At 35.3% G+C, this 12,783-nt stretch overlaps 1 protein-coding gene across 1 annotated transcript; it reads right to left on the reverse strand.

Annotated features, from left to right (window-relative positions):
• Positions 1 to 5,501: 5,501 nt before the first annotated feature.
• On the reverse strand, positions 5,502 to 12,150 carry LOC137737534 (4-coumarate--CoA ligase 2). Its single transcript, XM_068477048.2, has 5 exons — positions 11,005 to 12,150; positions 10,225 to 10,423; positions 6,919 to 7,132; positions 6,681 to 6,783; positions 5,502 to 5,961 (listed from the first exon to the last, which is right to left on the reverse strand). The coding sequence occupies exons 1-5, from the start codon at positions 12,010 to 12,012 to the stop codon at positions 5,842 to 5,844; spliced, it is 1,644 nt and encodes a 547-aa protein (XP_068333149.2). The 5' UTR covers positions 12,013 to 12,150; the 3' UTR covers positions 5,502 to 5,841.
• Positions 12,151 to 12,783: the final 633 nt, after the last annotated feature.

Raw genomic sequence — 12,783 nt, forward strand, 5'->3', positions numbered from 1 at the left:
CCCAAATGCGTAAATACGAAAAACTTTAGGTTTGTACCCAGCAACTAATTGTAACGTCATATAAGTTGGGTGGCAATGGGCCTCAAGGCAGACCAACTAAACTGTGTACAAGATTGCATAGCCCTAGGCAGAAACTGAAAACTTGGTACATTTACCAAAATCCGGGCACTCATTTAGATTGCGCTTTATGATCGCTAGGCAAGGATATTTGAGGGTGAACATGGGAATTCGATGTTCAATTATAAACCCAAATTACAAGCAATACTTTATCGAAAACCGTCGATATAAACTCTCCAACATTATCCAGTCTCCCAGACTTTATGGGATAAGTAGGGTGGTGAACCCTTAATCGGCCTAGAGGTTTAGCAGCAATGTGTGTGGTCAAACATGTGACCAGTTTGTCGATTCATCAACCAAAGCTATAAGTATTTATATGGTCCACATTTTGGTTGGATTAGTCCACATATATTCCCTTGAATACACTGTGAAAAGGGGGTGAATTCGTATCTTTGCAAGAAATGATATAGAAAATCAATTTCCTTAATGAGCAAGCTTAGCAAAGTGTGCTTGTAGGCACAAGATTCTTACTTTGGGTATGCATCATGGAGATGTGTAATTGTGAAGTGTGTTCTATTCCACCCCATTGTGCCTTTATTTATAATAGTAGGATAGGTAAAATCCTTACCCTTTTAGGATTACAACGCTTAATAGGTAATCAACTCCTAATAGGAATATAAAAGATATTCCTAGATCTACTAGGATTTACACAATCACATTCATAATCTAATAAGACTGCAACAATATATTATATATTAAATATGTATTATTGTAATATTCTTCTATATAAATTAAAAAAATTTAAGTTTTATTATTTTTTTTATAGTACAGCCAAAGAGTGAGATTAAAAACTTATAAATCACTTTTAAAATAAAAATATCAAGTAATTTAAAAATGTCAAACACATTAAAAAATATATATAATAATTAATTTACAAAAAAATTTGAAAAAAAGCATGTCAAAGCTCGTGATCGCATCCTCTACGCTATGAGGATGTGTATATTGTTGTTTGAATATTTAAAACTATACAAACTCTCATGAATAGCATTTTGAAGGGAATTGAAAATAAATAAAATTCATAATCATTAATGTACAAATCTAAAAAAAGTGAAAGACAAATGTTTTCTATTTTTATGTTTTAAAATAATATTTATGTGACAATGTGGTATGAATATACTAATTCAGTATTATGTTTTTCAATTTTTTTGGTCAAATTATGTGTTTTTCATTTTCATTATTTATTGAAGTAAATTTTTTTTTTTAACGGGTAACGGGTCAGGTCATATTACTTGATAATATTAATGGGTCGATTTCGGGTCGAGTCATTTTACCTGTCTACTTTAGCGGATGTTGCACGACACAACCCATTAGGATATCGGATATGTCACGAAAATGATACAAACACATAAAACACGACATGAATGTCAGGTCTACCTGAGTTAAAAGGGTCCACAGTTCCCTAGGGCTCACTAGGAGGAAAAACCATTTGCGCAACATATGTTTGGTCAACAAAGAAAAATTTGTCGTGCAAGTGTGTTTTGCGCAATGAAACAATAGTTTCATTGCTCAAGAATGGTGCTACTTTGTGCAATGCAGACCTTTGTCGCGCTATTGTATGCACGACGAAAAAAAATACTCGTCACGTGAAGTTAGTATGAAAATCGTGGGTAATTTTTTGTTTTGCGCAAAGCAAAATGCGCAACGAAGTTTTTCTTACAGAAACCATGCGCGACAAAGGCTTTGTCGCCCAAAGTTCGTTAAGTTTTTGGGTTAGAGCATTTAGTGCATGGGAATGCGAGGAATGACGAAGTTTTTCCCGTAGAAACCTTGTGCGACACAGCCTTCGTCGAGCAAAGTCCATTCATTTTTTGAGTCAAAGCATTCAGTGCATGTGAATCAGAGGAATCAATATCGTATTTAGTGCATATGTTTACGCGAGTCCCTGACCTTCCTATAAATATGTGCTTTTGGTTTCCTTATTCTTCACAATTCTTTTCAGAACCGCTTTACTATTTTGCAAATTATTATCAATTTTTTATTTGATTGTTGGTACGATGGCTGACTATGGTGAACATTCGTCAAAGATAATGGATGGCGAAGGTTCCGGAAAAGGTTTGAGTTGTAAGCATTTTGTATAAAGTTTATATTTAGCTTCAGTATTATGAATATACATTTTGTTGATAGACAAGAAGAAAAGAGCTGCGGTAAAAGTCCAACACACTGATGGTGGGAACCTTTACCAAATCACTTCTAACGAATTAATAAGGGTTGTGTCAGATATGTGCGCTAGGTTTTGGTCCGACGTTGGAGTATTAGTGCATGACAAATGTCGTGTGGATTGAGAGTCTTCAAGAGCCATCCCCGAGGAGCTGAAGATGCACTTGATCAATGAGTTAGCTATATGTGTTAAGTTATTAATTAAATAATAATTATGTTTATTAAATTTCATATAATAGTGAGATTTTAATTTATTAATTTTTACATGACAGCCTTATTGGGACATTGACAAAAGTAACCCAAATCTGATGAAGTTTATTGACAATATCTTCAAGTCTCATTGCCAGGAGTGGAAGTTTGATAATCAACATGTGGCAGAACTACAGCGAGAACCAGAACCATTAGCAGAGGAGTAGAATAGTGTTTTCTTTTTTTCATAATTTTATTGCTTATTTAATAATCAGATCTGAATTAGAAGTTTTTTACTATGAATGGTTTAATTAAATATGTACTTAATGTGTATTTTGAATAAAATTAATGCATTATAATAAATATTTATATTAATTAATTATGCATGAATGGTATAATGAAATAAGTTATTGATTTATTAAGTATTTATGTGGTTTGAAAAAAAATTAAAGACTGAATAGAAAATTCAATTTTTTTTTTCAAAAAATGAAATTAAAAAAAAAAAAAACGTAATGCACTATGAATTGTGGTTCATTGTGCAAAGTGTTCTAAAAACGCGGCAAAGTGTAGTTGGATGGCGCCAAAAGTGGAAGCACCATGTTTTCCGCAACGATACTTTCATCGGGCAAAGTCTTTTCACTTTATTGAATTTAACCAGAATGCAAGAAGGCAGAAGCTGCAAAACAACTACAGCAGTAGCCTTCCTCCTCAAATTTCCAGCTAATTCTATTTATGTTACCGTTAATCTCGGAGGTATATTTTCTTAAATAACTTATTTAATTTCCATTCATTTAAATTGTTTTGTTTGTAGTTTATAATTGTTTTGAGTTTAGATATTTGTATACAAACATTTTTGTATGGATGTACAAAAAATGGTTTGCAATGTTCATAGAGCTTAGTTTCTCGCTTGAGAATTAGTTGGATTTCGCGAATGGATGCGAAAGCATGACTATGGTCCAATTAATTCTTGAATTGTCCCAAATTTTTGGACAATTTGAGAATGCACAGATACATGTTGAATTTTGCGGTTCACGAGTTTGAACGTGGAAAATTTGGTAGCATCTCTTTGCGTCATTCGGGTGCATCGTGCTCTAAGTTGTGCACTTGAAGAACTGCAAGGAGATGTTGCCAAAATTTTCCCACAATCGAACTCTAATGTGTTGGAACCATAAATTACAGCATGTAACTAAGCATTCTTGAATGAGATAGGATCCATACTGGAGGCATAAGGTGGCATATCATAATTGAAGTTGTTGTAACCCTTGTAACTTTTTTATGTTTGCAGGTGATATGGATAAACAGTGGATACATAATCCTAACAGATGTGATGATGATTATTTGTATAGAATAAATTAGTTCATTGATTTTGCAATTGCAAACAACCGGGGTTCAACTCAAATTCAGTGTCCTTGTAGAAAGTGTAACAACTCAATGATTGAATATTTTGAAACTGTTCGATACCATTTAGTTAGAAATTGGATGATGGAGACCTATACTACGTGGAATCATCGTTAAGAACAAATACAACATGCTTCATCCTCACACATTACCTGAGCAGTGGAGACAATTGAATATGTTGTGTACCCAAATGAACAAATTATGGACATTATCAATTATGCTTTTCCAAATGCTAGTTCGAATACGAATGAGGAAGTAGAAGATGATGTTCCTCCCACCATGGATAGTGAAGCATTTTAAAAATATGAAAAACTATTAAAAAGTGCCAAGCAAGAATTATTTCCCGGTTGCAAAGGATTTTCGATGCTCACGACCATTGTAGAGTTGATGCATGGCAAAATAAAGTTTCGTATGGCAAAATAAAGTTTCGTATGTCTAAAATAATCAATTTAAAAAAATATATATATTATTTTTTATGCCAAGAAAAACTAAATAAGAGGAGCGGGGCTCATCCCAACCCTTCTTCCCCCTCCATCTCGCCTCCTTTCCTTCCTTCATCACTGAAACACAGTGTCGCACCTCCTTCAACACCCTTCCTCCTCCATCGTCCACAAGCTACACCTGGGCTCCTATGCAACCATGCTGAGCTCGAGCTCACTCGCCAAGTTGATGTTGAGTCCTTCTTTGTGGCAGCATTCACACAAACAACACGTACCTAACATATTTAATCGTCATCAATCTCTAGATCCAGACCAAGGTCATGGTTGCTTCTTTATTGAAGGAAGGGGCTTGCTTCTTTGTTGAACATTACCATGGTTACTGCATTGTGGTTTTGGGTGGCCAATCTAAAATTCCTAAATTTTTTTTTAGTAAAGGAAGAGAGAAAGTGGGGATCTGCTAATAGAATGGGTGATGGCGGTGGGCGGTGGCTGGAGTGGAGAAGATCTGGTTTGGCATTATTTTAGGGTAGCCAATCTCAAATTCTTAATTTTTTCTTGTACGTATTATTTTAGGGGCAAATTCCAATATAAAAATCTAGTGGCCAAGAAGATTATTCTTACACTCCATTTTTTTTTTTCTCTTAGGTTCGCCAACTTCTCATATAAAGCATCCGTTTGAGCATCGACAACGACTTGGCCAATTTAAACCACATTTAGACCTGAGATCCTTTGCTAATCCACGACGGCTTAAGCAGCGATGACCCACGATTGTTTGCTCAGAGGATGATGTTGGATGGAAAGAAAGTGACGCTTTTCTCTGTTGATTTTGACCCATAAGCCAATCCCTTTAATATTTCATGTACCAGACGAAGAGAAGATGGTAAAGAAGAAAGAGATAATGAATCTGTACCAACTGCATTTTTAATTGAATTTTCTGATTTTTGACATTTTTAAATAATATTTCATTAATGTTTTAACCTAGTTGGCTGAGTAGTGAGTCTCGTACTTACCACGTCATCATTTAATAGGAAAATTAATAGAAAAGTTAATGGAGGGTTGACATTGCAACGAATTGTTAAGTTGATGTATGACATTACAATGTTTAAAAGTTGAGGTATGAAATTGTAATGTGACTCATAATTGAGGTAGTTTTATGTAATTTATGCAAATAAATAATTTAAATAACAAGCAACAACACAATGAATCATATTTGACACAATACATTTCTTACCATTTAATGTTACAAACACTTCTGATGTCTATTTGGTGAATATCATGGAACACGCTATACATAAACAAATTTGAATGAAGGCTACAACTTCTCTCTGTGTTAAAGATTCTTGTTGGTCCCAAAGAGGAAGATATTAGAGCACATACAAAGGCTTGAAAAATCACCACTTTAAAAACAACTATAGTTTTTTCCTTTCCATCTTGATTTCCCATTTTCCATTTTGGAAAATAGCGCGTACACACGCTGATACGTGTTTCATCTTCACAATCAGTCTTTCATATTGTGTGGTTTAGCTTGTCACTTGAAACGCTAATTGGGTAGGCCTGCAGCCAGCTTTGCTCTCAAGTCTTTTCTCAAGATTTTGCCAGAAGGAGCCTTGGGTATTTTGTCTATGAAGAAAACCCGACCTATTCTCTTATAAAAGACCACCTGCACGTAAAATAATGCAAACGATCAGTCGAGAATTATTTATTTATTTATTTTCGGGATGAAGCAAAATTCAAAAGTAAACGGTACCAAAACAAAAAAAACCATTGATATAGAGAGGCCTTGCCTAACAAGAGTACAAAGTTATAGTTCCAATCAACACCTAGTAAGGCCATCCAATTATACACACCAATAGATAACACAACCCCAAGTATCACTCCAAAAGGAAGAAGAAAATAGATTATAATCCACGAGACTTGGCACACGAAATTTCGGATAAATAATAATGGGTTTACAACTAATGATTCAGAATATTTACTTTTGGACTCGAGGCCATGATCGAATAATCACCAATGTAGCTCGGGTCAGGAATATTTGAAGAAAATGTTCACAACTATCTAATCTAGAGAGGCCTTTCACCATTATAAGAATTGACTAACGAGATTTTTCTCTCTTTTACAGATATCAAAATCGGCTGGACTTGATACTACCACAAGTATGTTCTTGGGATATACCTAATGTTTGGCTAATCCATCAATGTAGTCATATCTGAGTTAACTGGTTTAGCTCAGCCATGTGGAATTTTCTAGTAGTTTAACCAGCAGGCATTCCGTTCACTTCAAGTAGTAAAGTCGTCAATACCTCAAACGAGTGTGTAACACTGTATTAATTTACTAACTGCTCGTATTTGAGTACTAATATATACAAGTCAACAATGGTACCTGTTTTGAGATGTATTGTTTGATGTCATCTTCGGAGATCTTGGAACCGTTCGATCTCACAACAAATGCAACAGGAATTTCACCTGCAGCTTCATCCTTCATACTGAAACAAACAAATTTTAAACAAGTTATACAAATGTTCTTATCTCCATAAACTGATAGATAGTTTGGTAACACGCCGCACCAGTTATAAGGGCATGAGACATAACCATGTAGAATGTGGTACAGGTTAACTTACGGTACAACAGCAGCGTCGGAGATGTTGGGATGGGCAATCAGCATGGCTTCAAGCTCAGCCGGAGCCACTTGGAACCCTCTGTATTTGATGAGTTCCTTTAATCGGTCGACGATAAAGAGCTCGTCATCACCGTCGATGTACCCTATATCACCTGTGTGCAACCATCCCCGTTTGTCTACGGTTCTCTCCGTGGCTTCAGGATCATTAAGATAACCTGCTCACCAATAAGGCCAAATCTATGTAAACATGCATATATCTTTTTGGTGAATTAATTTTTTTTTGGTTAAAGAAAATTTTTGATACACTTTATATTGTCTTAAAACTGAAAAGAGATCCTCTCCAGATCTCTTTCACCAAGGCCACCAGGTCAAGTGATCCGGACCCTTGAAATTTGATCCAACAACTAAAGTTATTATAACTTTTAAAAGGACCACTATTTTTAGCCGTTTGATCAAATTTCTAGGACCTGAATCATTTGATTTGGTAGTCTTGATGGAAGAGATCCAGAGATGATCTCTTTACCATAAAACTCGCCCATACTACAGATCCACAAAAAATGTCAGAACCAAGTAGTATTCACACGTTTATAAATTTTTTGAACTTTTAAATGAGTAGAACAAAAAATAAACATAAATAAAAGGGTGCTTTAGATTTAGTCCCTTACAACTTTTAAAACTACACTTAGCTACATTATTTTCATAAACAATATGTAAATTATTTTTTCGTAAAATTACACATAGGTGCCTTATTTTTATAAAAGTTAAATAATAGGTACTTTATTTTTGGAAAAAAAAAAAAATCAGTAGATACATTGTTTCTTTTAAACAATGGCTACATTATTTTTATAAAAATTAAACAATAAGTAAATTATTTTGGTAAATTAAATAATAGGTACATTATTTTTGTAAAAATTGAATTTGTTATTAATAATGCATTGAAATTAGGGAGTCTTAACAAAACACTCCTGGTATTGTTTACATTTAACATTAAGGATATTTTTACTCTAAAAGTCCCTTTGTTATTTGGGTTAAAATTCAAAATTTTCAAGTCATTTTTCATTCGTTTTCCTTTGAAATTATAACATTAATGCTTTTTTTTTTTTTTTTTTGCCACAGTATATATCATGATACTAAAGCTACTAACATGTATTAAATTTTATAATGTTAATTGCCATATATATCATGTTATTAGGGGCATTTTAGGCATCTAGAAATTTTAAAAGGTGTGAAGTCAAACTTAATTAATGATTTTGTTTATGTGGAGTCTAGTCATTGAGTTTAATTTAGAGAAAAAAAAAACAAAAAACTATTTTGGGTTTTAGGTAAAGAAAATTCATTTTTAGGGGGTAAAGTTATATTTTTAGTAAATATAAAATATAATGAGTCATCTTAAAAATGTTAACGATTGAACTTAGTACTATAATGTAGTGATATTCATTTTTACTCGTAAGTGAGATGTCTTAAGATCAATTCTCACCAAAGATGAGTTTTAACCATATTATTTCTAGTCCATTGTGAGACTAAGCCCATCTCTTCAGATAATATCATTTGTTCAAAAAAAAAAAAATGTTAATGGATTTGGAAATAAGCGTGTGCCTGTACGAAACGAACCCACTCAAGTTACGAAAATAGTGTGAAGCTACGAAAATAATAAACAAATGGTAATCCTAATCCCAGCCCATTCACCAATAAATTTCGTCCACCCAGACACGACCAAGATAAATTGATGTTTAAAGTTATAGTCCCTTCGACCAATAATATTTTCTATTATTCATTCATTAGTATTTAGTTTGATTGTTCAAAAAGTTACGTTTCTTTGCTCATACATCTTAACTATTAATTAAATGAGTTATTATTTGGATTCATGATTTGACTTTGATAGAATGAGAATGCAACATAATGATTTTCCTGGTAACAAAATGATAATCTGTTGTTATATAAAATCTCAGCATGGACACGCATTATCTCTGTAAGGATTAAGAAAATCTCAACATGGCCTGAAATTATTTAAAAATTCATTTTTGTAAGTTTTTAATTTTTTTTTTTTTTAAGAAACGATAATATTTACACTAAGAAAGAAATGATGGACTTAACCTCACAATATTCTAGTAATAATGTAGTTCAAATTCGCCTTTAAAGAGAAATTTACTACTAAATATTAAGGAGTTATTTTATTCACACCCTACGTTTTGTTGACTACATCTCATATGCTTAATACACCCCACATTTATTTTTTAGACTAAAATTTATCTTAACACATCTCACATACTTTTCAATATTATCCTCACACCCCACACCTTCTACGTATACCCCACACTCCACTTAAAATCCAAATCAAATCATGTGTTCGTCTCACAAGTTCATCTTCTCCACCATTTTCAGAAAAGAGTATTGTCGAATGATCATGGGTAGAAATTTCTATGAGGTGTAAAGAGAAGGTACTTCATCTTCAAATCAATGGTTTAGGGTCTAGGGTTTATGAAGAAGAAGTTTGACCAAACTCCATTAGTATCATCTTGCTTCTTTCTTTGTGCATCTTTGAGGACTCCACTTTTTCCTCTAATCTGGAATTGTTGGACTTGAGATATGTCGAGTTAAGGGGTTTCTTAAATGGTTTATCATCTATTAACAAGTACGAAACGAAAATTTTCTCATATTCTTTTTTAAATTTTTAATTACTCCATTTTGGAGTTTCTATCAATTAAGAATTTTAGGGTTTCTCTATTCAATTCACAGCTCGGTTCTTAAAGTACAATCCTATATTATTTTCCAAGCAAGATTATATTTCCAAATACACCACCATGCATGAATTAAAAACCAAGTAGGATTCTCTTCCCTCTTTTTTTCCCTCCCCTTCCCTGCCTTCCTATCTGAAGAGTCACAGTTAAGTCATGTTAACATCTTATATTAATTTTTTATAAAAAGAGAAAGACAAAATAAAGAATGTAAGAGGAGATGATAGAAGGAGGAAGGGAGAGAATCCTAGGACATATGGACAGATATATAAAATAAAAGCCAGCAAGATCCGCAAACAAATGAACTAATTAATTAGATCATAATTAATACTGTAATCTTAAGAAGAAGATAAAATAAAGGGGTGTGCTATCCACACATCCCTTTTTAGTTCTCACATACTCTTTGTTAATTTCTGTCTGTTGATTTTCTTCAATTCATTCGATCCGACAACCGAAAATTAGAAGGGTGTGTGAGAAGTAAAAAATGGTGTATGGATATCACGCCCCTAAGTAAAAGAATATGCAAGAAAATTATTGGTTTATTGTAATGGAATAGTAGCCACTCTGTGTACCTTTCATGATTTGGCTACCTCTGATGCAAATCTCTCCAGCTTGATTTCGCGTAAGCGAAGCACCCGTATCAGGGTCAACAATTTTCATCTCTGCATTTCTTACAACAGTCCCGCACGCACCTGATTTTATCTCAAATGGTTCCTTTGCAAATGCTAAGCACATTGACAGCACAGGTCCAGCCTCTGTCATTCCATACCCCTGAACAAATTTCAACGTATATTATTTCACACCATTATTTTCATATTCAAAGACTGTATGACATATATGGTTAACAAATGGGTACAAATAACAAAATCTGTATGACATATATGGTTGACAAATGGGTACAAATAACAAAAACTGTATGACATATATTGTTGAAAAATGGATACCCTTCACTATCAATTTTTTTTTAATTAATTCATCTTCATATTTAAATAAGAAGTTTTAAGCTCAACTTATATATATGACTATAACGTATTATATTTGTTTTGAATTTGATACTTAATTAGTGATTAATCCATTCTATAGTCTAACTCAATCAACCACACACGAATACATAAGTTACTATTAACTGTTGATATTTTACGACTTGCAGTTGTTTCAACAACTAACACAACTCTTACTCAAATTTTAAATGATGGCCCCACGAAAATACAGTTGGTAAACAAATATGGCATTTATAGCATTTTCCGGACTAAAATTACCAAAACATGATTGAGGATGAGAATCACTCAACCACGTAGGAAATATGGTGTGTGTGTGCGTATATATATAAAGACGTTATTCAATTGAATTACCTGTCCAAGTTTGGCATTAGGTAACTTAGCCCTCACTGTATCCTCAAGCTCCTTCCCCATCGGCGCCGCACCGGACATCACCATCCTTATCGATGACAAGTCGTACCGGTCTAAGTCGGGGCTTTTGGCAATACTCAAAACGATCGGAGGTACAAAAGGCGCAATCGTCACCTTGTACTTCTCCACCAGCTCCAACAACTTGGTGATCTCAAACTTCTGCATGATCAGTATCGCCGCCCCAACTCTGAGTCCGCAGAGAAACACTGAATTGAGGGAGTAGATATGGAACAAGGGCAGCACGCAGAGGATCACGTCCTCACTGTGGAAATACAAATTTGGATTCTCTCCGTCCACCTGTTGCGCCACGCTCGTCACCAACCCTTTGTGCGTCAGCATAACCCCTTTAGGTAGCCCCGTCGTCCCGGAAGAATACGGCAGCGCAACGACATCTTCGGGGTATATTTTCACCGCCGGGATGTCATTCTCGTCCGCCGAAGTCAGCTCCGAGAAGTGACGATAAGTATTACCGTCTTCCTGAGTTTCCGCGCTGTCGACGACCATGATCTCGACGTCGTTTTTAAGTGCGAAGTCCTTCACCTTGTCCACGTAAGCCGACCGCGTTATGATGAGTTTGGCATTGGATGCTTTTGCCTGCTTGGCCATCTCGGCTGGAGTGTAGAAGGGGTTGGCGGTGGTGACGACTGCGCCGATATTGGAGGCGCCGAGAAATGCAAAGACGAATTCAGGGCTGTTTTGGAGGAGGAGCATGATGACGTCGGTTTGGTGAATGCCGATTTTGTGGAGCCCCGAGGCGACCTTGCGGGAGGTGAGCTCGACGTCGGCGTAGGTGAAGGTGTCGCCGTTGTTGCCGTTGATCAAGCAGGGGCGGTCCATGAATTGGGAGATGTTTTCGAAGCAGTAGGTGTGGAGAGGGAGGTGGTTTGGGATGTAAATATCGGGGAGTTTCGACCGGAAAATGAACTCATCATCTTTGTGATGGTGCTCCATTGGATATGTGTTTAGATGGTGAGAAAGTGAGGGAAAATGTGAGAGAAAATTGGTAGTAGGGATTGGGTTGGTTTCTTTCAGACGACCTTCTCCCTGGTTTTTGGTTTGGGTTTTGGTTGGAGTAAATATACAAGCAGGTGTGGTGAGGGAAACGGACTTGGTTGGTATTAATTTATTTGTCAATGACAGAACATGTCCAATTCCAAAGAGTTGCACCGAAGTAACAGACCAATCAGTCCATTCCACGTACACAATTTATTTCTCTTTATTAAGTCAGCTTCACTTCTCTAGTACACGTGGCATTATGTAATAGGTGAGGGGTGTTTGGTGGGTGGGGGAAGCGAAATAGATTTGGTTACATGCGGCACACTTTAGCCCAAAACCAACCAGTTGGCTGCCACGTAGGACGCTTCACCTAACGCAGAGTCTTTACTCGTCCCTTGGTTGGTGACTCTAGTAAACGACACCATTCACCTACTACAAGTGCTTGGTCATGGACATAAAAATCCACGCCCAAGTGACGTCGTAATGTTGTCACGTTCACTCGCTTAAAACTGGCTGCTGGCTCAGATATGGCTGGCTGGCTGGCTCAAATATTCACATTTTGTTTTTCTTTTTAATTATTGTATTTTCCATATTTGTATTTCCAGTATTTTTTTTCTTTTTGTTTTTTGTCGTAGAAAAAGTTGATTAATCTTTTTTGGAATTTAAAGGATACACAGTCCAACCATTTAGTATTACAGTCTGGTGATATTTCTCTTTACTTGGAAG

This window comes from Pyrus communis, chromosome 13, assembly GCF_041283825.1.
Source record: "Pyrus communis isolate YQ-2024b chromosome 13, ASM4128382v1, whole genome shotgun sequence".
In the NCBI taxonomy this organism is placed as follows: domain Eukaryota; kingdom Viridiplantae; phylum Streptophyta; class Magnoliopsida; order Rosales; family Rosaceae; genus Pyrus; species Pyrus communis.

Bases quoted from the DNA above. Each gene is read 5' to 3' on its own strand.
- LOC137737534 (XM_068477048.2), bottom strand. From the start codon at position 12,012: ATGGAGCACCATCACAAAGATGATGAGTTCATTTTCCGGTCGAAACTC. The intron at 10,424-11,004 runs GTAATTCAATTG...AAATTTGTTCAG, and splicing joins CTAATGCCAAACTTGGACAG to GGGTATGGAATGACAGAGGC. The intron at 5,962-6,680 runs GTACCATTGTTG...TTTTACGTGCAG, and splicing joins AACAATACATCTCAAAACAG to GTGGTCTTTTATAAGAGAAT.